At 60.3% G+C, this 26,480-nt stretch overlaps 1 protein-coding gene across 4 annotated transcripts in view; it reads right to left on the bottom strand.

Moving 5' to 3' along the window:
• Positions 1–7,045: 7,045 nt before the first annotated feature.
• The window catches only part of ITGB2 (integrin subunit beta 2), a 39,274-nt gene continuing 19,839 nt past the window's right edge, over positions 7,046–26,480 (bottom strand). For 2 of the 4 annotated variants that reach the window (XM_060297697.1, XM_030835595.3), the window contains 15 exons: positions 22,669–22,729; positions 22,276–22,364; positions 19,400–19,580; positions 17,958–18,128; positions 17,471–17,712; positions 16,455–16,610; positions 15,580–15,675; positions 13,184–13,273; positions 12,244–12,384; positions 10,576–10,763; positions 10,247–10,491; positions 9,910–10,129; positions 9,540–9,742; positions 7,648–7,814; positions 7,046–7,488 (listed from right to left, as the gene is read on the bottom strand). In XM_060297697.1, coding sequence (XP_060153680.1) covers positions 7,426–7,488; positions 7,648–7,814; positions 9,540–9,742; positions 9,910–10,129; positions 10,247–10,491; positions 10,576–10,763; positions 12,244–12,384; positions 13,184–13,273; positions 15,580–15,675; positions 16,455–16,610; positions 17,471–17,712; positions 17,958–18,128; positions 19,400–19,580; positions 22,276–22,364; positions 22,669–22,726 — 2,310 coding nt within the window. In that variant the 5' untranslated portion in view covers positions 22,727–22,729 and the 3' untranslated portion in view covers positions 7,046–7,425. Of the gene's footprint in view, positions 7,489–7,647; positions 7,815–9,539; positions 9,743–9,909; positions 10,130–10,246; positions 10,492–10,575; positions 10,764–12,243; positions 12,385–13,183; positions 13,274–15,579; positions 15,676–16,454; positions 16,611–17,470; positions 17,713–17,957; positions 18,129–19,399; positions 19,581–22,275; positions 22,365–22,668; positions 22,730–24,362; positions 24,534–26,480 lie in introns of those variants that run through there. The other 2 variants (XM_070045408.1, XM_070045407.1) reach the window with 2 other exon arrangements.

The raw sequence follows: 26,480 nt of genomic DNA, 5'->3' as shown, positions 1-26,480 counted from the left end.
CTCCGGCGGTGGGCGGGGCGGCAGACGGGCCAGTGCGGAACAGGGGCCCGCCCCGCGCCGCTCGCGGTCCCGCCTCCCGGCGCGCGGATCAGTGCGCCTGCGCGGCGGGAAGGGGGCGGGCCGCGGGGGGCCGCTGAGGCTCAGTGCGCTTGCGCGGTTGGGAGGGGTGCTACGCGACCTTGACCCTAAAGGGGTGGAGGAGCGCTCAGCGAGTGGAGGGGAGGCCTTGCTTTCTGGCTTGGTCCCGCGGGCCTCGCAGAGCCAGCACGCTGGGGCCCTGACCCCCTCCCGGAAGACCTCCGACCCGGAGGTCACCTCCCCCGAGTCGGGGCTCGGGCCGCGGGGAGGGAGCGGGCGGGCGGAGGCCGGCGCCTGGGAGGTCTGCTGGATCCCGGCCCCGGACAGCGTCATGGAATGATAAAAACATATACTGCGAGAGTCCAGTTGCTTTCTTTTTAAGATTGTGTTTCCATAGCCAAAGTACAGTGGGGCTTTGGGTATTGTATAGGGAAGCCAGGGGTACTTCTCCTAAGCTTCCTAGGGTCACTGGCTTGTGGCTTCCTGGACCAGCCTGATAAGACCACCTTCCCGGTAGCAGCAGTGCTGGCATCAGGGGTGGGCCGTCCGTCACGGGGGAGGTGTCTGCCATCTTTGACCTAATTCAGGGCCCCAACGTCACTTACTGGGTCGTGTTCCACTGCTGTCCCACACCTACCTCAACTCTTGAGGGCTGCGGTGAAATCCGGGCAGTGGGCTTTGCAGTCCAGTACGGAATCTAGCTGACCCCGGCGAGGTAGGTGTGGTGCAGGCTGATCAGAGCATCCCTCCCTCTCAGTGTGCTGGGATTCAGCGGTGTGGCGTTTAAAATCTTCCGTACTTGCTCTCCCTGAGACGGCCCCAACTGGTTGGAATGTAACTGGTCCTCAACCCCCAGGGTCAGTGTGGAAAGACTTTTCTCGGCCAGGAGGACACAGTTGGTTGCAGTGTATTTGTGCCTCTGCGATGTGCAGGGACCAAAGGCAACGTGACCTCATCCTTCCCCGCTGCCAGATGTGGAAAACTGGGCCCAGCAGGGTGCCTGTGGAAGGTCATAGGGCCAGGAAAACAGCGCATCAGGACTGTGAGGCTGGCATCCCAACCCTGCCAGTTCCTACCTCCATGACCTCCGCTTCCGTGCGCTTTAGCGGCACAGCTCAGCTCACAGCACTGCTGACCATCACGAGGTCACGGGGTCACGCACAGAAAGGACCCGAGGGCCGCAGGTTGGGGCCCAGTGTTAGCGTCCCTGAGCCTGGCGCCCCTGCACACAGTGACTGCACGTCTGTGACGTCACACCAGTGTGGATGTCCAATGTTTTAACAAGCATGCCTTCAACTTGCCTCTGGCTCTTTGTAGAGGGACAAAGTTCCTTCCTGTTCATGTGAGGCAGCAAAGGGCCCTTGACTGCAGTAAGCTGTGTCTGCCCTACATCCTCCAGTTCAAATACTTCTTATCTCCCTTTGGTTTGGATCTTCTGTTATAGAAAAAGATGTTTAAAGACTCATTTGCCATTGGAACTGGAGTAAACACCAGCCCGGGATAAACAACAAGGTCCTACTGTACAGCACAGGGAACTATATTGAATATCCTGTGATAAACCATAATGAAAAACAATATAAAAAAAGAATGTCTGTGTGTGTATAACTGAGTCACTTGTCTGTACAGCAGAGATTGGTACAACACTGTAAATCAACTAGACGCCAATTAAAAAAAGTTTTCTTAAAAAAGAAAGTTTTGGAATTAAAAACAAAAATACCAGCCTGGGCTTAGAACTATGGCGCCAGAAAGCAACATTGTTTCATCGTAACAACCACACAACAACCATGTACTGGCATTTGAAGGACATTGGACATTTGTAAACATTAACCAAGACACAGTGAACGCTACTGCATCTCAAAGAGTGCCATCAGCAATGGCATTTTAAAATACAACTGAGCTGTGGGACAATTCGACAATGAGGAAGTTCAAAAAATACTCAGGGGCTTCCCTGGTGGCGCAGCGGTTAAGAGTCCGCCTGCCGATGCAGGGGACGCGGGTTCGTGACCCGGTCCGGGAAGATCCCACATGCCACGGAGCAGCTGAGCCCGTGAGCCATGGCCGCTGAGCCTGCGCGTCCGGAGCCTGTGCTTCGCAAACGGGAGAGGCCACAACAGTGAGAGGCCCGCGTACCGCAAAAACAAAAAAACAAAAACAAACAAAAAAACACAACTCAGTAACTAGAGCCCAAGTCCCTGTTTGAAAAGGGGGAGGACGGGACAGCATTATTTAACTTGACACATTCGATTGTCAAAGAGCTTCAAGCTGATAGGAAAGACCCAAAACCACACAGGATGAGAAATACGAAATACAGTGACTTTCCAGAGAAACATACGAGTGTTCTGTTTGCAATCTGGAATTAAAAAAGAATGTATGGTCTTTCCAGAACAGTGGTTAAGGGATGAGATTTGATACAGTTCGTGGTGTTAACTTAGGAGGAGTGCCCAACGGCAGCACCATGGACAGGGCTGTCCGGGGGTAGACGGGCCACGGTGGGCTGAGGCCTGAGCCCAGCTGGTTCTGGAATTCCGGGGCCCCCGCCCCTGGACCGTGCATATGGGAATCACACAATTTGGGCCTTTCACCTGAGTTGTTTTTATTTGGTGGTTGAGTGTGCCATCTGATTTTTTCATCATTGTTAGTACATTCTTTAGTAAGTTAAAGGATTACTTCCAGAAAGGCTGTGTAAACAGATCGAAGCGTCTACCTGGGCCGGTCACATTTTAACCACCGTGATCATTAACACTGCAGAGAGCTCATTTGCAGCTCAGCTGAGGACAAAGGGTGCACTTGAGGGCCTCAGAGTTTGGAGGTGCCTCGGAGGGATCTGGAAAGGTCTGTGGGTGCTCTCAGGCCGAGGAGGGGCAGCGGGGCTCTGGGGCAGCGGGAGGGATGGACAGAAGCAGAGGACTGTGCCGACAGGCCAGAGCCCATTTTCTGTGGTTGGGTTAAGAGATGCATGCACCGTGCGTGCACCCAGGGTATGAGGATGGCTCCAAGGGGAGCTGCAATTGGGAAGGGCTCCCTGGTCCCTGCCAGGCTGGACCTCTTGGAGCCCAGGGATTTGCCCTGGACTGAGACACAGAAAACTCTGCCACCTGCCCCCTCCCACGCGGGCAGTCATGACCCTCAACGCACTTCCTCTCAGGGACGGGGAAGGGGGCTCTTGTGACCCCTTCACCTGCACTTTGACAAGACAGAAAACTTAATTCTTTCAAGGTCATGCAGCCAGTGAGAGGCAGGGTGGACGGGTGGGGTGGGGCAGGAGGGGAGCGCCCTCTGAGCCTTCTCCTGAGGGGGCACCACCCCCTGCACTCACAGCACCTGCAGCCCCCATGCACAGAGGCACCCTTACGTCCAGGATTAGGCCTCCATTTGCTTGCTTCATGTAACTATACACAAACTATAGAGTGTCACAGAATCACCTGCAGGACTTGGCAAACTCAACTGTGGAACTCAAGTCCCAGAGCCTCTCATTCAGCAGGTCGGGGGCCAGGCCCCGCCTGGTGAAGCTGAGCCTGCTGTCTGAACCAGCCCTTCAGAAGCGTGGTTCTGGGCCAGCGGGGTCTCAACCTCAGCTGCCATCACCTGAAGTCCATTTAAAAGTGGCAATGCCAGTGCTCTCAGACAGACAGACAGACACACGCACGCACACACCAGCAAGGCAGTCAGAACTTGGTGGGCGAGGGGTTGTTTAAAGCTCCCCAGGCACAGGCTGCTAGGACCCTGAGCTGGGAAGTGCTACTCTGCAAGGGCAGTAAGGCACCCACTGTTCTAGTTGCTCAACTGCCCAGGTGGAGAGCCCCAGGTCCCAGACAGTAAAAGGCCCTCAGCAGTTAGAATTTCAAATAAAAGCAGCGGACTCAAAGCCAGATGCCCTCCAGATGTGCCCACTCGCAGGTCTGCTGGGGGCCCAGAGGGTGGTGTGACACTGTGATTAATAAGAAATATACATTTCGTCTTCATCCGTTCAAGGCACAGAGCTCCTAAAACCCTTGGAATTTCCCAAGTAATCAGTGATACAAGAGTGTCTTTGTTATTCGTAACAGTCCCCTTTCAAGCATATCTGAGTTTGTTCGTGTGGTGACCTTTGGAAAGCAGCTGTGGATGAGATCTGGTTGCCTGGGGAACTTGCAGTCTCCTCTGCGTCCCCTGCCTTCAGGGAGGGGAGAGGGGCTGGAGTGCTTTGTTCAACCATGCCTACGCCTGTATAATGGAACTTCCATAGAAACCCAGAAGCACCGTGTTCAGGGAGCTTCCAGTGAGGGGGAGAGTGGGCTCAGAGGGCTTGGGGGCCCTGTGCCCCTTCCCCATCCCCTGCCCTGTGCACCTCTTCATCTAGCTGTTCATTTATGACAAAACTAAACTGGTAATCTCGTGAGTAAACTGTTTTCCAGTTCTGCGAACCCCTCTTGCAAATGAACCGAATCTCTGATCTATAGCTGGTCCGTCAGAAGCACAGACGACAACCTGGGATGGTCAAGGGACGGGGGTGGTCTTGTGGGACTGAGCCCTTAATCTGTGAGCTCTCCAGGCAGACGGTGTCAGAATGGAGTTAAATCTGTGGGAGTCTGGCCAGTGTCCTCAGAGAACTGAGTTAATTGCTTGTTTGTGTGGGAAAAACATACGTACCAGAGATGGCCCACTGTCCAGATTTGCCCAGACTTCAGGGTTTCCCGGGCTAAGGGACTTTGAGGGTTAAAACCATGACGTCCCTTGGGAATTCCCTGGCGGTCCAGTGGTTAGGACTCCGCGCTTCCACGGGCTCATCCCTGGTTGGGGAACTAAGATCCTGCAAGCCACAGGCGTGCCCCTCCCCACCCACAAAAAATGGGATATTCCAGGGCCTCCCTGGTGGCGCAGTGGTTGAGAGTCCGCCTGCCGATGCAGGGGACGCGGGTTCGTGCCCCGGTCCGGGAAGATCCCACATGCCGCGGAGCGGCTGGGCCTGTGAGCCATGACCACTGAGACTGTGCGTCCAGAGGCTGTGCTCTGCGACGGGGGAGGCCACAACAGTGAGAGGCCCGCGTACCGCAAAAAAAAAAAAAAATACCAGAAGGTGAATGAGGACACCGCCGAAGCTGGAGGGTGCGGCTCAGGACGTTTTCTCTGGTCCACGGGCTTGTGCTGCCGGAGGAAGAAGGGCACTCGTCTAGCTGGAGTTTTGGGGACCAAGGGGCATCAGGAGGGAATTGCACCCCAGTTGTAACAGAGGAAATATGGTCATTACGTGTCTGTGGACGCGGATGCACAGGAAGGGCACAGGGACTGCACGCAGGGGACCCCAGAGGAAGGAGCCGTTTGGGGGAGAGTACGAGACTCCATTGGACGTGCCTGTGCGACATGGCGGGGGGGAGGGGCGTCTGCAAGGGCTTGGGACCGGAGTGGGGACCTGCGGCTTGCAGACCACGTGTGAGGAGGGGCTCGCCTTCCGGGGGTCATGGAGGGAAGGGTCAAGGCTAGGAACGTGCACAGCCATCCACATTTACCGGGTGGGGAGACTGGATGACCTGCAGCCCAACGCTGTCTGCAAGTGATTCCATTTTGTTCAATTGGGTTTTAACGTTTTGGAAAAATAGAGCCTGATTCCTGGCCTAGGTGTGGAAGGATGCGGCACCACTAAGGTGGTAGAAGGCTAGCCGTTGGTTATTCTGCTTTAAACCCGCTTGTTTATGGACAGGCAGGAAGGACGGATGCCAGGGGTGCTAGAGTGATGGGCAACAGGCGGGAGCGCCCGTGGGCCTTGGCCACAGTCCTCACGTGGTGTGTGGGTGGAGAGGCGTGAGAGGCCTTAGGTGGGATGAGGCGACACAGGACGAGACAGGACAGGGTGCTGGCATCCAAGCAGCAGCGAGTGGGCTCGAGCAGGGAAGGCAGAGCTTCCCCCCTGCAGGGGACCAAGCAGCAGTGAAAGTTATCAGCTGCGGGAGTGTAGAGGGGCAGATGGTCACTCTTATTTTTTCAAACCTCGCTCTCAGTCCCGGACCACGTGCTTTTCCGTCTCAGTGGGCATCGTGTACCATTTTACACTGGCTGTGAGGCTACCCTCTGTGCACCTCCAGGAGGGCAGTGAGGGTCTCTGCTTCTGCACACTGTTCTCTGCACAGAGACGGGCATAGGCAGTGCTCTGGAAGTGCAAGTGCAGGCTCTTAACCACTGAGCCGCCAGGGAAGGCCCTGAACTGATGTGTTATGTGTTTTTAATAAAGAGTTATGCTGGGGTTTTAATAAAAAGTTATACATTTTATGGAAAAAAATAAGGGGAAATAGCATCTGAAACTATGTCTATGCACGTGAATGTATATTCACAGATATGCACCCCGCGCTCACATCTGTCTGCGCCTCTCAGGTCTGTGCAACGTGAGGGAAGAGCAGCATCGCCAGGGCTGCAGAGGATGTTAACACACCGGAATAGAGCCCTTTCCTTGGGGACCCAGGACCGCCCCACCCTGACGGACCCTCACGGGCCACACCCGGACCCTGACCCACACGGAGCCTGCAGAGGTTGGCAGACACGCACACGGCTAGGTGATCACGCTGCGACCTGCCACCTACGACCATCACACCTGATCACCTTGACCTCCAGGTCACCCCGGGAAACAGCCCGTGAGAAACACACTTATTTAAACTCTCTCCCACTCATCACCCAAGGGTGGGTGTAGACAGCCGAGAGCGTGACAGACGCCCACTTTCCCATCTTGCCTCGGCCCCGTTCAAGCTCTGCAGGGGGACCCCTTTGCTGGGGCCGTCCCCTGTCTTCTGAAAGCTGCCTAGGAGGTGGGGCCGGGACAGGGACAGAGAGGGGCGTGCACGGCCAGCAGGTGAGGAAGGAGGAAAAGAGAACCCTGAGCCATGGCCCAAAGTCTACACGGACCCTCGGAGTGTGTGAAGAGCAGTGGAGGTGGGGCACAGAGCGCGGCGCCCCGGGAAGCCCCTGCGGAAGGGTTATTAATTTTTTCTGTACACGTGACTGGGCGCAGCATGATCAACGGGATGTAATTTTACACTCTGAGAAGTTCACATATAAATAAATCTGTACCACCTTTCATCAGACCGCAGTGCTAATTTTTACAAAGGACAACACATGTCTAACCTTATGGGACGCGAGCTATCAAAAGTCACTCATGTCAGAAGGGGGAGGCTGGCCCTTCTGATGAATCCCTAGCATTATCTGGCCGCGTCTGTCATTCTGGGGGCAGGAAAACGGTGGACTTTCCGTTAGTGGTGAAGTCGTCAAGTGTCGCCAGCCGAGTCCACCGGGCGACGGGGTCACGGGCGGCCTGCGGGAGGGGACGTGGCATGGGGCGCTCCTCCTGGGCGGCGCAGGAGGCCCCGTCTTCACCAAGCAGCCCTAACTCTCAGCAAACTTAGGGTTCATGACTGTCGTGGTGGCGCTCTTGAAAAGGGGGTTGTCCTGGTGAGAAAAGCAAGCGAGACTTGTCAGCGCAGGGAGGAAGGAGCTGGGCTCCGGGGATGAGCTGCGAGGGTGGGCTGAGGCGGGCTCGGCTCCCGTGGGCGTGCCCTCGCCGCAGAGGTGGGAGGCGCGCCTTTGTGGGGCCCCGGGGCCACTCACGTTATTCCACTGGGACTTCAGCTTCTCCTTCTCGAAGCGCTTGTACTCCCTGAGGTCACTCAGGTGGGTCAGGACCTTCCAGATGCCCAGCAGGAGGAGGCCGACGAGCACGACGCCTGCCACGGTGCCCCCCACGATGGCGGCGACGTTGGGGCCCTTCACGCACTCTAGGCAAAGAGGCACACACGCGGGGGCGTCAGGCCCGCCCGTCCCTGCACGGTGTCGGCGCTCCGCTGCTGGCTCTCAGTGACAGGCAGTGAGCAAACCGGCCCTGGCCCCGGCCCCGGCCCCCAGCCAGGGAGGGTGCAGAGCTGGGCACAAGGCCAGGCCGTGTGGTTCCAAATGAAATTGAGAGGCCCTTTGTTCATGGAGAAGGAAAGGGGGCCGAGGTGGCCAGTAAGTAACCAGGGCCAGACCCTGGCCTCCCACCTGGACAGCCAATGACCCAATCACTGGAACCTAGCCTAACCCACGTTGGATCACAGTTTAGGGGTGGGCACTCTCCTCGTAAAGGCATTCCCAGGGGAACCAATGGCAGCAGCCTTGGGAATGAGGGGGGTGGGGTCCCAGTGCCTGAGGGGCTGCACCCAGCCTCCCCCTGAGCTTGGGGGAGGGGAGGCTCTGGACTGCAGCACGCCTGCGCAGCGCCTGATCAAGGCACGATGTTCAGCGTGAGCCCGTCTGCCCGGCTCGTGGGCACTGAGGTTCGCTGGCACTCCCCCCGCACCATCCTGGCCTCTCCAGGGAACCTTCCTCCCTCACAGAAGTGGAACTACTTAGCCAGCGCGCACAAAGCCAGACCTGACCCCACACGTGCCTGTTAAAACACCCGGGGACAGCTGTCTGCACCAGCAGGCTGGGCTCTGCCGCCCTGGTAACAGACAAAGGGCTTGGGCTCTATCTGCCTTCCTGGGGGTCCTGTCGTGGGGAGGGGAGCTGGGAGCAGGTCTCAGTCCTGTAAGGTCCCCGGGGTGGGCTGCTGTCCCACGTCTGCTGCGCTCACCCCAGAGGCCGGCCTCGCGGCCTGTGCCCCACCCCCGCAGCCTCTCTGAGCAGTAAAGGGGCGGGGGTACCGAGAGCTGGTGTGTCCACACGGCTCCCCGTGCTGCTGCTGTAACCCTCAAGCCCACCCCCTCGTGGGTATGTTACTCTAAGTCCCCGCGTCCCACACACGCTTTGCCACTGTCCACTCGACCTACCTCCTCAACACTGACCTACCCTCCTGATCCCGCCCAGAGTTCCATCCAAGGGCAGGCTCTGTCCACGCCGCCCCCAGGACCCCAACCCCGCCCTGCTCAGTGCCCGGACTGGGCAGTGGCCCTTCCCAGGTCTGCGCCCGGCCTGTGAGAGCACAGCGCACTCCTCTGAAAGCCGGCTGGCCCTCCGGTGTGTCTGGGAAGAGACATAAGTCCAACCCCTCCCACCCCGCCCCCGCCCCCGGCCTCACAGGGGCCCAGTAAGAGCCCAGCCCAGCACCTCTGACCCTCTCATCCCCTGGTCTCAGCTACAAGCGTCCTCTTCAGAGAGACCTTCTGACCTCTGAGACACGCCCCGCCGGCGTCTTTACCCCTGGGAACCGGTTCATGTGTCCCCACCCCGTGTCCCGGGAACCTATGAAGACAGAGTCAGCCTCTGGGACCCTGGCGAGCCGGGCGGCAGCCCTTGGGGAAGCCGGCTCCGGCTCCGCGGGCCCCTCCAGGGCCAGGGCCGGATGTGGGTCCGGCGGCCCCAATGGTCCCCTGGGCCGGCTCTCGGGGCTTGCGCTCCAGGCCACGCTCAACGCCAGCGCTCCGGGAAGCGCCCCTGCGGGACAGCCGGCCGCCCCGGAGCAGGGCGCACGGCGGGCTGAGCGGTGCGGGGACCCGGTCCTGACCCCACCCACCCGGGCTCACCGCGCGTGTCGTTCACGTGCACGTCGTATCTGTCCCGCCCCTCGCGCTGCAGCAGGGTGTAGGTCATCCAGCAGCCCTCGGAGTCGCGCTCCTTGCACGTGCGGCCGGGCAGTGGCCTGGGCAGCAGCTTCGTCTCCCCGCACGCTGCGCTGCAGTTCTTGGCGAAGGGGCCCTGGTCGAACTTCAGACACTCGGCGCAGTTGCTGCGGGCGAGGCGCGGCGTGACCGCGGGCAGGAGGGGCGGGGGCGCGGGGCCCGGGCCACCCGGAGCTGCGGGGCCGTCCTCAGCGCCCCGCACCCCGGGTCCGGCCGGACGGCGGTTTTCCCGGGCCGCGGAGGCGCGAGGCGGGCGGGGCAGCGGGATACTCACGCGTAGCGGGCGCAGGGCGCGGGGCAGCCCGGGCACTCGAGGCACAGGGGCGGCTGGTAGCCGGGGTCGCACTGGCACACGTTGCAGCGGCACCGGCCGCGGCCGCTGCACTCGACGCCATCCAGGTTGAGGCAGCCCTTCGTAGACTTGAGGCACTGGCACGCCGAGCCCTCGTGGCCGTTGTGGCACCTGCAGGTGCCGCAGAAGCAGAGCCCTCGCTCTGGAAGACAGGGGCCCCCGCAGAATCAGCCCCGCCCGAGCCCCAGCCCGAGCCGCCCCCCGCAACCGCCGCAGGGGCGGCTGAGGCTCCGCCGGTTGGTCTGTCCCCCGCGCTCACTCTCGCCCCCGCAGACTTGGCCGTCGTAGCGCTCGCAGTTGACGTTGTCACACTCGCAGAACTGGCCGTAGATCTTCTTGTTGGGCACATCGCTCGTGTGGCACACGCACTGCCCGCAGATGCAGTCCCCCAGCCCCGAGCAGATGATGGAGCCGTTGTCCTTCCGGCAGCTTCCCTCCAGCTCCTGGCTGCTCCGGCCCTGCGTCTGGCACTCGCAGTTCTTCCCTATGTAGCCGGCGTCGCACCTGCATGGGAGATGTGGGGTCAGGGCCCTCCCGCGCGGGCTCTGCCGCGGCGCGCCTGCGCGGGAGGCGGGGCCGCGGCCGCACCTGCAGACTCCGCACTCCATGGAGCCCCTGCCGCCGCAGAGGCTGTGGTCCCGGCTCGCGTCCCGGCACCGGCACTTGCACTGGGGGAGGACCCGCACAGTCACCGTGTCCGTGAAGCCCAGCGCCCGGATGACGAATGACTGCTCCTGGATGCACTCTGTGGCTGTGACCTTCACCTGGAAGGTGATCTGTAGTGGGAAAGCAGGGCTCAGGTGAACATTGGACCCCGGGCACACAACCCTGCTCCCACCTCCTCCCTGGGCAGCGTGGACAAGGGCACGGCCTAGCAGGGTGAGGGTCAGCGTCCTGGGCTCCCAAGCATGGAGGGGACCGCCTCTGCTGGGCCCCCAGGGGAGTGCATGTCGGTGGGGGGAGGGAAGGACATGGACACTCCAGGTGGTTCCAGGACTTGGGAGGGGAGATGACGGAAGAGAGGTTGCGAGTTGGAAACTCAGAGTCAGAGATGCTGGAACATGCCCCCCAGCCCTCCTGCAGCTCCCCCTCCCCCCCACCATCCTCTTGTGGCCTGGACTTGAGCAGGGATGTCTTTAGAATACTTTTTTTTTTCTGCGGTACCGGGCCTCTCACTGTTGTGGCCTCTCCCGTTGCGGAGCACAGGCTCCGGACACCCAGGTCCAGCGGCCATGGCTCACGGGCCCAGCTGCTCCGCGGCATGTGGGATCTTCCCGGACCGGGGCACGAACCCGTGTCCCCTGCATCGGCAGGCAGACTCTCAACCACTATGCCACCAGGGAAGCCCTAGAATACTTTTAATCTCACATCCCTTTAAAAGAATTTTAGAATGACTCTGTAAATGATGTATATTTTCTCCATGTATTTTGTCCCGAAGCCTGGAGGCTAAGATGCCAAAATCGCACAGGAAGTCCTAGGTTCTGCATGTGGGGTTGTATTCTGACCCCGAAAGCCCAAGGGGAACCGAGCGGGCAGGGCAAAGTCCCCGCCACTCACACAGCACTGCTGCTCAGCCAGCACTGAGCTTCAGGGGGCACCAGCTCGGCCACGGCAAGCCTCACTGCAAATCGACGTGAGTGAATCTCCAACCCGTACGTGAAGACAGAGCAGAAACATCAGGGAAGTAAGCAATCAGTCACAAGACTGAATAAATTCCTGTCTGGATCACCGCGTATGAGGGGGACACATTTCACTAAAAAGTCCCACACATTTAGTAAGTCACAGAGCTGAAAGAATTCCGATGTCCTTTAGAAATAAAAGCAAGTATTTTGCTGAATATTAATTCACAGCTGGAGAAAGGAAAAGTTTAATTGTTCTGATCACGACAAATTAAAAATATCAGGGACATAACTCAGTGCCTGTTTATAATCATTTGTGTGGCCCCTGCTTTAATGTGTTTGTCAAAAAACAAAAACACGAAAATCAAAGCAAAGCAGATGCCCCGTGTAGAAGGAACGCCCTTCTTAGGCGGGTGGCGCTGTACCCGGCATCTGCCCCCAGGGGGCGCTGCCGTCCTCGCGACGGCCGGTGTACACCGGGCCGCGAACAGTGTGTGTGGATTTTCAAGGGAAGGAACTGCACCCGCGGTGGACTGGACCCCGCCTCTTGCTGGTCCCTGTGAAGCCGTGTGCCGGGGTGCACCCTCCCTCGCTGTCCCTGGGGGAGCCCCTTCCAGAGGCCGGGAGGGAGCCTCACCGGCACGTTGATCTGGACGCCGTCGCAGTCCCCTCTGGGCTGGTCCACCTTCGATACCCCGTTACTGCAGAAGGAGTCGTAGGTGACTTTCAGGGTGTCAGGGAGGGTGTTGTGATCCAGAAAGACTCTGGAGGACAGTTTCTGTGGGCAAAGAGCACCGTGCTCAGGCTCATCCCGCTGTCCCTGGCCCTTCCCGCCCCTTCCCGGCCGATGGCCAGCACGCCTCTCATCCCCCTCCCTCCACCCGTGTGTCCACTGAGAGCTCCACGGGTGCCGGGTCCTGCACCCCATGCCACGCCCCCCGAGACAGGCCAGTGGAAGGGACAGACGTGGAGACACGTCACAGCCCTGCAAGAACGGGAGCTTGACCGTCCACCCACCACTGAAACCCCAGTGGGTGGCACAGGGTGGGAGCTGGAAAAACTGTCTAAGTGAATGAGAGAGAGCGAGACAGACCGTCAGACAGGAAGAGAGACAGAGAAACAGAGATAGAGAGAGACAGAGAGGTGAATGAGCCACTCACTGAAGGTGGCATCGTCGGTGCAAAGACAGAGCCCCCCCATGGGCAGCATCTGGAGTGTGGGAGGGCCTGCTCGGGGTGGGGGTGGCTAGGGCTCCAGGAGGGTACGAGCAGCAAACGGAGCTGCCTCAGTGGGGCTCTGACTCAATGCAGTGTCATCAGTGCTTACTGGGTGCTCCCAGCGAGCTGTGCTCGCAAGGCCAGCAGACCCTTTGGCTGGAAGAGGGCCTGATGCCTGTGTCCCAGGGGAGGCACGGAGGGCCTGGGGTGGCACCTACCACACCGTCAACGAGGAGGACAGCTGCCCTGGGGAAGTGCCCGAGGATGGCCCACAGAACGCAGGGGCTCTCCTCCCCAGACCTTCCTCCTGCTGGCCTGCAGCGGGGCGGCGTCTTGGCCGACTACCCGGGGGGCACTTACGTTGTAGGCGTTCTTAATAAGCTGGACTACGTTGCTGGAGTCGTCTGACAGCTCCCCGACTGCAGACTTGGGGATGATCTCCGTGAGCTTCTGTCAGGGAAGAAGACAGGTGGGCGTGGCCAGAACCCTGGTACCAGGACACCTCAGCATCCACCCAGTTTTGTAGTAACACCCCAGAGGGTTTCCTTCCTGCTTGCGAGCTGGCTCAGACAACCCTGCCCCCGATTTCTTACTGTATTCAGGTAACACAGCACGTGGTCCACTGTTGTGCAGGCAAACGTTTAACCACTGGCTCTCAGGAAGCGCACCCTGAATTGCAGCGTTTGCCGATTTCCTCAGTAGAAATACTCCACCCTTGTTGATTTCCCAGCACTGAAGGCAGAGCCGGGAAGGTGTGCCTCGCCATGGTGAGATGCCACCCCAGGGACTTCCCTGGTGGTCCAGCGGTTAAGAATCCGCCTTCCAATGCAAGGCACACGGGTTCACTCCCTGGTCGGGGAACTAAGATCCCACACGCCAAGGGGCAACTAAGCCCGTGCGCCACAACTAGAGAGCCCACGCTGCAACGAAAGATCCCACGTGCCTCAAGATCTGACACAGCCAAATAAAATAAATAAATAAATAAGTCTATTAAAAAAAAAAAGATGTCACCCCATCACGCAGATGTGACAGGCACAAACAACCCAAGGGCACAGGTAATCGTGAAATGTGGCACAAAACCAGCAAGCGATGTGTTCTGAGCGTGTGAGCTGACCTAATCTAACTTTCACGATGGCTGTGTGTTAAACAACATCGTGGCAATTGGGTCTGGCAGGCGGGGCCGGCTGGTCCAGCGGCACCTCTGGGGTGGGCAGGCCGGAGCCCGAGGTCATGCAGACAAGCCTGGGGCAGCCTCCAGGGAACATCTGTGTCCCCGCCACCCTTAGTTTAGCCCATCTTTCACGGGAAATTGCATCATCACTTTGTCTTGCAGAACCAAGGGTGGGTCACGTCCTGCCACAAAGCCCTGCTGTGACGCCCCAGAATGGAGTCCAGGCTCCTCCACAAAGCTCACAAGGACACACAGCCTGGCCACCCCACCTCCGGCCTCTGCCACCCTCTCCTCTCCTCCTCAGCCTCGGGACCCCCCCGGCCACCTGCTCTCCATTCGGTGCAGAGACACATACTGAGGAGGGTCCAGCGTAAGCTGCCCATACAGACTCGGGCCTCCTTGACCCCCCCTCGCTAGGAGCCCCGGGAGTGGGGTCAGGAAGCTAAGGCTCAGAAAGGCCTGGGACCTGCCCGGGGCCTTGTCCTTGCTGTTGGGGAGCAGGGCCTGGGGTCCGAGTCTCCCGTCTCCAGCTTCTACCCCATCACCACACTACCTTCTGGGACACGATCCCTGCCCCTAATAGCAAATCACTGGGACCTGCTACCACCTGGCAAGGAGGAGACTGTCACGTCCCGGAACACGGTCAGGGACACGGCAGCTGCGAGGCCCTGACTTGCCAGCGCTCGGGAAGCTCATGTGGGTGGGTGGCCTCTCAGCGGCACCCGGCCACCAGCCTTGCTGTCCTTGTGGCTTGGCCAACACCCACTGCCAGCCCCCGGGGGGTCTTCCGGACACCCGCCCCTCCTCCCTCGGCATCCCCTGGGAACGCTGATGGCAGGCGCGGCTGGCCCCACTGGCAAACGCCCCACACAGGCACAGCAGGCCACAGGCCTCAGCAGGAAGGGGACCGGGACTTAGGGAAGGACAGGGGCCGGGAGGCGCTCCCAGCCCATCGCAGCAAGAGGCCACCACGCTGAGCCCGGCAGATGAGAGCACAGCAACTAAAACAGCCCCACAGTGACTGGGAGAAGGAGGAGGGATGAGAAACGCTCTACGACAAAGAAACTTCCCCACGAGAATTCCACGCCACAGAAAAATTTAGTAAGAACAGCAATTCAGAAAAGTCGGGACAGACCCAGGTCTCCTGAGCCGTGAAGGAAGTGCTGTCACAGCTGCTGGGGGGCCCGGGCGCCTGCTGGTTATGGGGGTGTTTTCCTCGCAACACTGAGCCGTGCGCTGGGGGTTCCAGAGCCCTCCTGCGTACACCTTACACTGTGTGAACAGTGCTGATCTGCAAACGTATGTGGACACAAAACAAGGAACTTTCCCTGACGTGAAAAACGGGGTGTGCAGACCCAAAGGGTTTCGTTGAGGCAAAACCACGATTACTGAAGTGCAAGGACTTGTCAGTGTCATGCGGCCTCAGCTCCTCAGCAGCAGCGCTCACTCCCCGAAACTCGGGGCTGCTGCGTGGCCACAGCCCACGCACCCAGCCTGGAAGCAGAACTCAGGCCGTGGTCACCCTGGATTTGATCACCATCCAGTTGCGACGCCTCTTCCTGCCGGATTGCTCAAGCCCGCTTACCTCGTACGTTGCCACCATTCTCTTGGTCACAGCGAAGATGGGCTGGATATTGCTTTCTGCCAGCTTGTGTGCCAGCTGGCCCACCGATGGGTAGTCCTAGAGAGGGCACCCCCGGTCAGATGGCTCCCAAGGCTGGGGACAAGCCATCCAAGCTGCCTGTCCGATCCTGTCGGCAGAAGTGATGGCCCAGGGCGCAGAGGCTCCGCCTGCCTCCTGCTGTGATGGGGCCTGTTCCCAATGATGTTCGCAAACGCTCGCAAACGCGTAAGATGATGGGATTAGAAGGGAAACTGACAATATTGAAATACACTCAAGAAAATATTAAAAGCTGAGAAGTGCTTCCTGATCAATGCACTAAAAAAGAAATCCAGTGGCCAGTAGCCGCTCCCAGACACCCAAAGCGGAGGAGTGGTGAGCAGCGTTTTGCGGTGTCCGCACTGTGGGGCGCTGGCGAGACGCCTTTGCCTTCTCCGGGAGGCGGCATCTCAGACGCTGCCCCCAGCACAGTGGCACCCATTTTCACAACTTCACGACGTGTGCGATTTCGGGCAGAGGCTCACCGGAGCCTCAGATGTCACATCCGTCCTGTCCCAGTCGGTGGGCCCCTGAGAGCTGCCACCAACACCCACCTCCAGTCTGCAGGCTGCAGGTGGAGGACCCCAAGGGTCACATCTCTAAAGTCCTCTGCAGTGCCTGGGCTTTACGACTCCAGGGTGCCGAGCATCGTCTCACAGCAGCCCTGGACCAGAGAATTCTGACCTCTTGGTGCCGTTCGAGTGCTTCCCCCAGAGCGAGGGCCCCTCCCCACCCCTCTGGACCCCGGGCTGGCAGTGAGCCTACCTTCCCCCCGCCCCCCAAGACACCGCCACACTCACGAATTCGTTGCTGCTTTTATACATGTTGTCCTCCAGGTGGCAGTGGCCGTCGTTGGGAGTGAGGATGGCGCCCAGCTTCCCGTCTCCCGCAAAGTGGAAGCCGTCATCCGTGGCAAACACCAGCAGTCTGGTGACGTTGCGCCAGCCGATCTCCTCCTGACAAGGAGAGGGCAGGGTGACCTGCCTCAGCTTCCCCAGATGGGGGGGGCCAAGGCAGAGCTTGCCGTGCTCGCCTCGGGGCTGTGTGCCCCCCACTCCTGGGTTTTCTGGGGGGCAGGAGGACCAGAGACAGGGCCCAGCGCCCAGGGGGGCCCGACAAGTGTCTGTGGGACGACAAGCTCCCAGATGCCCAGGTGAATGCGTGGGACACCGAAGGGACAGGAATGCATGTTTCCATTTGCATACTCTGTGGCCCAGTCAGCTCGGACCTGGGACCACTTCCTAAGGGGACACTCCCAAAGAAGAAAAAGTACTTAGAAATGTTTATCTCACTGCAAACACAGAGGGAGGAGCCCACGGACACCGTGATGAGGAGGTGACAGAGCCAGGGCACACGCGCATCGTGAACTGTGACGTCACACAGAAATGAAAATGTGTGTCTGCGACGCAGGACGGCGCTCCCAGGGAGCAGAGGGGCTGGAGGGCTGGGGTCCAGTCTGTGAAGGGGGCAGGGCTGCGCGGCTAAACGTGGGTCGATGTGTTGCAACACGTCACAATACAGCGGCGGGACAGGACCATGTGGTGGGGACGGCCGGCCCCGACACTTAAGCCACATGACTGTCGGGGGGCCTGGCCAGGACGCCCTCTGTTCCTCGAGGGGCGCTGGAAGTAGGGGTGATTCTACTGCAGGAACCGCCAGGGTTAGGTGGCTCAGGGGTCTTCCTTAACAGGACCATTTCCTTGTATTTAGGCTTCAGAAGGTTTGCACAGGGTCACAAGCTGCTAATGGTGGAATCTGTGGGTGTCGTGACGGAGGCCCCCGGGTCTGGAGAAAGCAGGGCAGGCAGGGGCCTCACCGGGCACGCGGCGACTTGCATCATGGCGTCCAGCCCACCCTCGGGGGCGTCCAAGTTTCCCGAGATCAGCTGCTTCCCGACCTCCGTCCGGAACTGATTGGAGTTGTCGGTGAGTTTCAGCACGTGCCGAAAGGCGAACGGGGCCTGGCACTCCTTCTCCTTGTTGGGGCACGGGTTCCGCAGCTTCTCGGGGTGCGTGTTGACGAAGGGGAGCACCGTCTTGTCCACGAAGGACCCGAAGCCTAGGGGTCGGGCGGGCTGTGAGCCCCGGCTTCCCCACCTCATGCCAGAGGGCAGCGGGGGTGGGGGTGGGGGCGGGGAGGAAGCAAGGTGGCCCTTGGGGGGTTGCACCAGGGACACTAGGTCTGGAGCCCTGGTGCCCTGCCCTCAGGATGTGGGGGCACAGAGGTGCCCAGGGTGGGGGCCTGGGGTGTGTGCAGGCAGCAGGCTGGCCGGGGCTCAGGGGAGGAGGGAGCGGACAGCTCACCGATGCGGCCGGACTCGGTGATCTCGTTGAGGGCCCGGAGCAGGTCGCCCCCCAGCTTCTTGACGTTGATGAGGTCGTCCAGCATGGAGTATGAGAGGTCCATCAGGTAGTACAGGTCGATGGGGTAGCCCTTGGCCCGCTGGAAGGTCACGTTGAACACAGCCGCCTGACCTGCGGGATTTGGGAATCGCGGGAGAGTGAAGGCCACCTCATCTAGCAGGGCTCGGGGGCACTGGTGCCCCCTGCAGGCCTCAGGACCCTCATGACCCCCACACTCTGAGGCCTGCAGGTAAAATGCAGGGCGCCTACTCAGATTCGAATTTCAGATAACGAGCACATTCCCAAATAGAAGACTATTTGGGCACAGAGATACTGAAAAGTGTTCGCTGTTTATCTGGCATTGTTGAAATTCAGATCCACCTGGATCTCCCTCGATCTCCCCGGCAAGGCCTTCTCTACCACCAGCCAGCAGGCAAATCCGTCCCGTCCCAGCAAGGGCTCCCTGGCCATCCTGGGGATACCCCCCTTCCTCAACCACATCCCGCTGGCTTCTGCACTTCGCCGTCTTAATCACCACGTGTACCTGTAATTACTTGTCTATCTGTCAGTACGAATAGCCTGTGTCCCCAGCTCCCGGGACGGTGCCTAGCACACAGCTGGTGTTGGACAAAGACGTGAGGACTCGAGCTCCGAACCAAGTCCCCTCTGCCTGGCCCACCTTCCAGTACCAGCTCCCACGTGTGGCCGCCCCAGCCCTGCCCAGGCCCGCCCGCCACACCCCCCGCTGCTCCACCACGCCGCCTTCCTGAAGGGCGTTTCTCAGAGCGCTAACAGGGAGCTATGTCCTGAACCTGGGTCCGTGGTCAAGTCAGGTGGGCAGCCCTGATTTAAGTGGTTACTGGGGTTCCTTGGCTGCAGGACTTGTCAGAGCCTTTACTTTGCCAAGAGTACCTGGCCTTCTGAGAGTGTGACAAATGAGTGCTTTCCAGATGGTTTGTTCTCCCTTGTAAAAAGGACACAGAACTCAGGGTTAAAAGAGAAACTGGGGGGGGTCCCTGTTGGCGCAGTGGTTGAGAGTCCGCCTCCCGATGCAGGGGACGCAGGTTCGTGCCCCGGTCCGGGAAGATCCCACATGCCGCACAGCGGCTGGGCTGGTGAGCCATGGCCGCTGAGCCTGCGCGTCCGGAGCCTGTGCTCCGCAACGGGACAGGCCACAACAGTGAGCGGCCCGCGTACCGCAAAAAAAAAAAAAAAAGAGAGAGAGACTAGGCACCAGCCGCAGACGGGGTTCTTGGGGGCACCCTCCCCGGGGCAGAGAGAAGAGCTCAGACTGGTTCCCAGCAGTCCCAGGGCCTCGCCCAGCCCACCTGGCTGTCTGACCTGGACACATGGGATACGTGGCCATCAGGGGCTGGCTCACCCCCAGCCGAGGCCAAGCCTACCTGGTCTCAGGTAGAGTGTCACTTTCTGTGGGGACAGCTGCTTCTGGCCCCCCACCTGGTCCTCCTGGGTCGTGGCGTGGCTCCTGGGGTCGATGATGTCATCCGTCGCGCAGCCCTTTGACAGCAGCTGCTCCCGCGTGTCACAGCGAGTGGAGTCAGGCTCCCCTTGCCCCGTGAAGTTCTGGGGGAGCCAGGGGTCAGGGGTCAGGGGCAGAGAAAAGATGGGAGCCCACACTGTGGATGCTGTGCGAAGCTGACCCCCTCATCTGCACCGGATTCAAGTCAGGAGTCCCGGTGGCAGCGGGACGAGGCAGGGGCTGGGCGGCCTCCAGAGGACCTGTTCACGAGGCTTCGCATCCCAGGAGAGCCCGCGAGCGGGCAGAGGCGACTCAGGAACCAACGGCTCCAGCCCCAGGTGGAGCCACGGGGATTCTCCGCGGCCCACGGAGCACCTGGCCCAGGGTTTTCAGGCCCTTGGGCAGCGTCAGCAGCACCGGACGAAGGAGGGAGTGGTTCCCTTCCAAGGGGACGCGAGCGCCCCTCTTGGCCCACGTGTCATCCCCCAGGCACCACGCGGATCCGGAATACAGGCCAGGGCTCTGGGCCAGGCAGCTCAGAAGGAAACAGGCCGGAGGGGAGCGTGGGGGTCCTGGGTCTTCCCTCGTGACCACTGTGCCCCCCACGAAGGCCCCCTGGATGTGGACACGGCAGGGAGAGAGAAGCGGCCGCAATCGGAGGGTCCTGCTCTCGGCTTCCTCCGACAAAAGAAGGCTCGAGAGAGCAACCGCCGGCAGGAGACCAGGCAGGTGCAGGGGGCGTGCCCAGCGCCGGGGCGGGGCCAGCAGAGGGGCGGTGCTTCCTGAGCTGCCTCTGAACTGTCCTCGCTTTCGGAAGCCTATGAATGCTTTGAGTACTCCAGAAAGAAAATTAACAGGAATGGAGAGGGAAGAAACCCCTAAAATGGAATCCACTGGGAAACAATTGAACCCGACTGCATTTCAAATGCTATGACAAACTCAGGAAAGGGAAGGGAGGAATTCACCCTGAGGACGGACTTTTTAAGCCGGCACTATGACCGCACCCCAACAAGAGGAGACAACACAGACCACACCCGATTCCCCCCTGCAGTGCTGCAGGTAGCAACTCTGTAACCACTTTCTGTGAATCGTAGGATTAAGAAAATGGGGAAGTGTACTGCGGATGCTGGGAGGCTGGCTCCTCATGAAGGGGAACCAGGAACCCTCAGAGAAATGTCTGAGTCCCTAGTGGGGGCGAGGAAAGTGCAGACAGGCCTGGAGCTCTGCCGATCCCAGAGAGTAAGAGAGCTCAGGAAGTGATGCTGGGGCATGCTAACAGGACACAGGGCCAGCCTGGGGGCTCCCAAAGTCTAAACGGGGAGCACTTCGAGCTTCAAAATGGCAAAATGAAAGTGATAGCTTATAAGCTACTGAATAAAATAAACATCTACGGGTTTACACCGATGAGAGAGACAGAGAGAGGGAGGTTGGGGGAAGGAAAAATTCCTCCTTACATTAGAAGCCATTAGAAGGAGTAATGAACAGGAATGTCACCATTTTGCAACCGTCCCAGTGAGAACTGATTCAGGCAGCCAACACCAACAGATGCTCAGGTTAGTGGGTGTAAGCCTGATGGGAAGCAGAGTATTTCCTGGCCTCGGAGTATCTCCCCACAAATTACTTACTATTGCAAAAGGGAAATAGTGGCGTCATGGTGGAGAGCCTGGCAGACGCCACCTCAGCTGAGTGGTCCAGGCTGCATCCCCAGTATCAGGACGGAGTGACAACAGGAGCCCTGCACGGGGTTCCTGCCAAAAACGCACACCCTGGGCTGAATCAGAGGGAGGCCAGACAAACCCGTAGGAGGGGCATTCTGCAAAACTGCCGTGAACTCCTCAGAAATGGCAAGGATGTGAAAGACGAAGAAAGCTGACGAATGTTCCAGATTCCAGGAGATAAAGAGACATTTGAATGCAACGTGTGGGTCTGGATTATAACATTGGCCAGTGGGGTGGGTGTGGAGTGGGGGGGGTGGCATCAAAGACATTATTGGAACAATTGGAGAAACTTGCACAAGGTGTGTAAATTTGATCAGAGTAAAGCACCAGGTTAAATTTCCAATCTTTGATAAATGCATTGTGGTTTTGTAAGTGAGTACCTTGTTCTCGGCAAAGTCCCTGGAAATATTAAGGGACAAAGGGGTTTGCGTCTGCAACCTACCCTCAAACAACTGAGAAAGAAATAATATGAGTGCGTGTGTGTGTTTCCAAACAGACCTGTGGTGTCAGAACCTCAGGGACCCCCACGAGGAGGGCGTGGTCAGCATCTGGGGGTCCCTAGGGAAGGGGTCCTCCCCAGGAGGAGGTGGAGCTACCCCACGTCCTGGCCTTTGCCTTTCTTCCCAGAGGGTCTCACAAGTTAAATATGAAGTAACTAAGGACAGCAGAGAGTCAGGTTTCCAGCAGGGAACTTCCCCAGTGCTCCGTGTTCTGGGAGCGGACAGCGGGGTACATGGGCGGGCGGCAGCTGCTGCCTTCCTGCTGCAAGCGTCTCTGCCTTGTCTCTGGCCAGGGCTCCTGCCTCTGGGGCTCGGGCGGCACCTGTCCAGACCCAGCGGTTTCACTCTCCGGTCTGCCTCCGCCAGGCTGCCTGGGGACATGCTGAGTCTGCCTGTCTGTCTCTGACAGCACCGTGTCCCTGGGCTGCTTCTGCTCCACTAGAAAGCAGAGTGCTGACACTCCTGGAGGCAGCAGTTCCAGAGGCAGAGAAGAAGGTCCAGCCCGGGAGGAGGGAAGGGGGGAGGGCAGGCCAGGCGCGAGGCCCCTCGGGGCGGCGGACAGCGCTCAGTGAGGCCCTTACCAGCTTCTGGCACCAGGCGCAGCCAGGCCCTGACTCAACGCAGTCCCGGCAGGTGCTGACTCTGTACTTGGTGCACTCCTGGGAAAGGACTAGGGGAGAGGAGACAGGCTGGGGGGCGTAGCCTGTGGCAGGCACTGGCCGACCCCCACAGAGACAGCAGGCCCTCCAGGGACTGGGGTGTGAACGGGGTGGTGGAGAGGACCAGGAGGGAGGGAGGAGACCGGGGCCCCAGGGGAAGCGGCCTCCAGGAGGGTGGGCCCCACGGTGGGCGGGGGAATGGAGGAGGGCGGCAGAGCAGGGCCCTTCCTGAGCCTCCACCAGGGGACTTGGGGGCAGGAGGGTGCCAGGGCGGGTCCCATTCCTCCCATGAGGAGCTATCCCCGCGGGACTCACCAGACCGGAGGGCGAGCAGGCTCCCCAGGAGCAGCAGCTGGGGGCGCTGGCGCAGCATGTCCTGTGGAGGGGAGGGGGCGGTGACTGGGCCTGGGACCCCAGACCCTGGGCCTAGAGACGCAGTGCTGGGCGGGCCGTCCCTGCTGCCGAGGGGTGCTCAGCGCTGGGGCGTAGCCAGAACGGGTCAGTCTCCCCGATCCCCCTCAATGGGGCTGTGCCGGCCAGCGGGAGAGGACGGCTGAGTGGGGCTGCGTGCACTCCACGCAGCTGAGCCCCCAGCCCCCGAGGACCAGCAGGGAGTGGGTCTCCTCACAGTGACATACGCACACAAGCTCACACATACACACTCACCACGCGTATGCACACACACGCGCGCCCAAGGTGCCGCGCGCTCCGGTTCAGGGCCCCGCGTGGCCTTCGTGGCCCCGAGTCCTCAGTGAATTGAGCTGAGCTTGGAGCAGAGACTCGGCCGGCCCAGGCCTCCTGGGAGGGGGGTGAACCAGGACTTGGAAGAGAAGCCAACTCTGAGCACCTACCGGCGCCAGGACTGTGCCAGCTGCCCGCTGGGCGAGGATGTGTAATCGGGCAGGACATCTGGGGCCTGCCTGGGACAGACCCCTCTCCCCACATCCTCTGCCTGCCTCTTGTCTGTAGAAAAGCTTAGTCTCCCAGGCCTCCCCTGACTCACAAAAGCCTGGCTGGAGAATTAACGATTGAAAGGATGTGAACACTTTCAGTTGGGCCAGGAGAACTGGTAAGAATTTAAACAGTAAATCAGCCCTACGGCGGTCACAGAATCTTTAGTTCCTCCTGGAAGTACCCAGATAACGAACAAATGGTACCTGATGCACATCCTATGCTGTTTCACAGATGCTAAACCCCTACCAAATGGGAGAAGTTAATTGCACAATGACCATGAACGTGTAGCCCCCAGACCTACTGGAGCCTAAGGACTGATAACGTGAACCTCTGTGACCCTGCCTTGTTACCTCACCATCAGCCAATCAAAGAACTGTGGACGAGCTGATCGCATACCCTGCGACCCCCCTCCCTCACCTGGCCTTTACAAACGCTTTGCCGAAACCCTTTGGGGAGCTCGGGGTTTCCTGGGCCTGAGCCACCCGGCTCCTTGCTCGGCCCTGCAATAAACCTTTCTCTGCTCCAAACTCCGCTCTTTCGGTTTGTTTGGCCTCACTGTGCGTCAGGCACTCGAACTTGGGCTGTTTGACAACAGAAGGGCCCGCAGAGCCATCACCTGCTGTGCCCGAGGCCACGAGCTCTAGGTGACCGTTACTGAGCTCTTCTTCGTCCACACCTGCTGGGCCTGGGGTAAGGCGTGGACAGGGTGTTGGGCCACCACCGGCTGGCCCTGATGCTCCCAGAGGCAAGAGCGTGGGGGCGGGCTGGAGGCCTGGCGCTGGAGCTCCGGTCTTGGAGGTGGAAGCAGCACCCTCCCCCGGAAGTGCCCCAAGGGACCCAGGCTGGGCCCAAAGCAGCAAACGTCCTCCAGGCCAGCTCCCGGGAGGGGTGGCAGCGCTTCGTGGGCCCGCGAGCCCCCACGTGTGAGAACCTGTAGGGCTGCTGCCTTTTAATCTGACGCCAAGAGAGCAGAGAGGGTGCTGAGCTGCCAGCAAACCAGAGGCAGCAGGCAGGAAGGGGGGGGGGTTATCCGCAACCAGGATCAACAGGCTCACCCTGAATACCTGCAAACGCCAGCTCCTCTCCCCAGCACACTGCTTGGTGCTCGGCCGGCAGATGCTCCCACCCAAGGTCCACTTGTAGCGAAGACCATGTGGCCCCTGCCGTGGCCTGTGGGCTCTGGGTGCACCTGGAGGTGGGTCCTGCCCTCGCCTCTGCTCTCCCATAGCCCTGCATGTGTACCAGCGGCTCTGGGGTGGAGGAGGGTCCCAGGGGGTCCCATGGGGGGACCCAGTGCTTAGAGGTCCCGCCCAGCCCCACTCTCCGGTCTTTTGGGGGTGACCCCGCACCCCGGTCCCCACCAAGCTTGTAACCAGGAGCTAGAAGTGTCATAACAGAACAGACCCCTTCCCTTTTCTTTCCTGTTCCGGTCAAAAGCAGAACTTACGCCCTGCTCTGGCTTCCGGGGTCACAGAGCGGGAGCTGGGAAGGTGCTTTCAGTTTACTCCACGCCCACCCACTTGTGAAAGCCTCGTGTTGCCCCAGAGCCCGCAGCCGGACGCCCCGCGAGGCCCGCGCGTGCTCACTGGCCCCCCCGGCTGAGCCGGGAGCCGCCGGGCCCAGTCGGCCTCAAGATAGCACCCCACTTCGGAGGCAGAGGCTGCGCCCAGTAGAGGTCGGGGAGCCCCCGCCCCAGGCGCCCCAGCTGTGCACGTAGCCGGCGGGGGGGCCAGTCCCGCCAGGGGTGGGGAAGGCCCTCCAAAAGCAGCTCGATGCCCTTTCCTGTGGCCACGGACCCCAAACAGTCACAGCAACCACAGGCAAACCCCGACCCTCGCCTGCGGAAACCGGGGCCCCGGCAGCGGCAGGATGCGGACCCGGTGCCGCTCACAGCTGGAGCATCCTCCCACGCGGTGGGGAGCGCACCTTGGTTATGGCAAGAAGACCCACAGGCCATTGGAGGGGTGTCGCCGCTCCCCCTTCCCCCTTAAGCACTGAGACTCCCGCCGCGCCCGGCTCCGCCCCAGCCCCAGTGCCCACGGCCCCTCAGGGGCAGGACGCCTGCACACACAGTGACTCTGGGAGCTCGGAGCGCGGAGCCTGCAGCCAGCCCTCCTCTCGGCCCCGGGCAGGGGTGCCAGCGGACATGCCCGGCGGCCAGGACTGGCCATCGGAGGCCCCGATGCCGCAACCATCATGGCGGGGCCTCACAGACCGAGGCCTCCTCTGGGTGTCGTCCTGGGGCCCGGCCCCCTGGACGGCGCAGGGCAGTGCCCGTGCCCGGGTCCCCGGCTGCCCCAGCGGCATACTTTGCCTCGGCTCCCTCTGCGTGCCTGGAAGGGCTTGCGGGCCTGGTCCCGCTCTGGGGGAGGGCAGGCTCGGGCCGCCCTCCTGAATGTGAGGCCCCGACTCGGCCGGGACAGCTGATCCGAGAGCAGGGAGGGGGGCGTGGGCTCCAGCTGGGCCACCCGAGCCCAGACCTGCGGCACCCTCCCTGCCACCCCGACGGCCCCGAGGCTGCACTCTCCCCAGATCTAATGGCAGCCCCGCCCCAGGACTCAAGGTGCAAAACCCCAAGTCGAGGTGGCTTGAGAAACCCAAGGCCCCACGGGCCTGTGAGGACATTCCGTCAGAGCTACCCTTGAGCCTGACCCTGCCCGGCAGGGGGCTGCTGGCGCGACCGAGTGCGACTGCAGGAAGTGGCGCATCCCCGCGGACCCCGGGCACCCTGAGGATCACCCTTCACGATGAATAAAGCTCTGAGCGTCGGGGTCCGTCAGGGAACACCAGAAGAAAAATAGGATATATTCCTTCCAAATCCCACGCACTCCACAAAAGCCCATAGTCCCTATTTGGTAAAAGACAGAAGAGAAAGAGGAAACATCAAAAAAGAAAGAAAAGTTGAAGAGGCAGAGGGAGGCCCCACGTCCGAGGCAGGGTACGCTGCTGTCAGATGAGGCTTGCTGTCCAAGACGAAAGCTTTGCCGAAGTGCAGACCCTCAGACAAGGCCCTGCGGGGCCCCAGGACTCACCGAGCGTCAGGACTTTGCGTCAGAGCCTGCCCTTGACCGTTCAAGGTCAGACCATAAACCACCTGGTGCTGGTTTCCAAGAGGCACGGCCAGCAAGTGACAAGGAACAGAGATGCTGTCAGGAAAAGGTTACAAGAGGGGA

This window comes from Globicephala melas, chromosome 4 (assembly GCF_963455315.2).
Source record: "Globicephala melas chromosome 4, mGloMel1.2, whole genome shotgun sequence".
NCBI classification, from domain to species: domain Eukaryota; kingdom Metazoa; phylum Chordata; class Mammalia; order Artiodactyla; family Delphinidae; genus Globicephala; species Globicephala melas.
The sequence above is the reverse complement of the archived record's forward strand: the minus strand, read 5'-3'. Positions and strand labels throughout refer to the sequence as shown.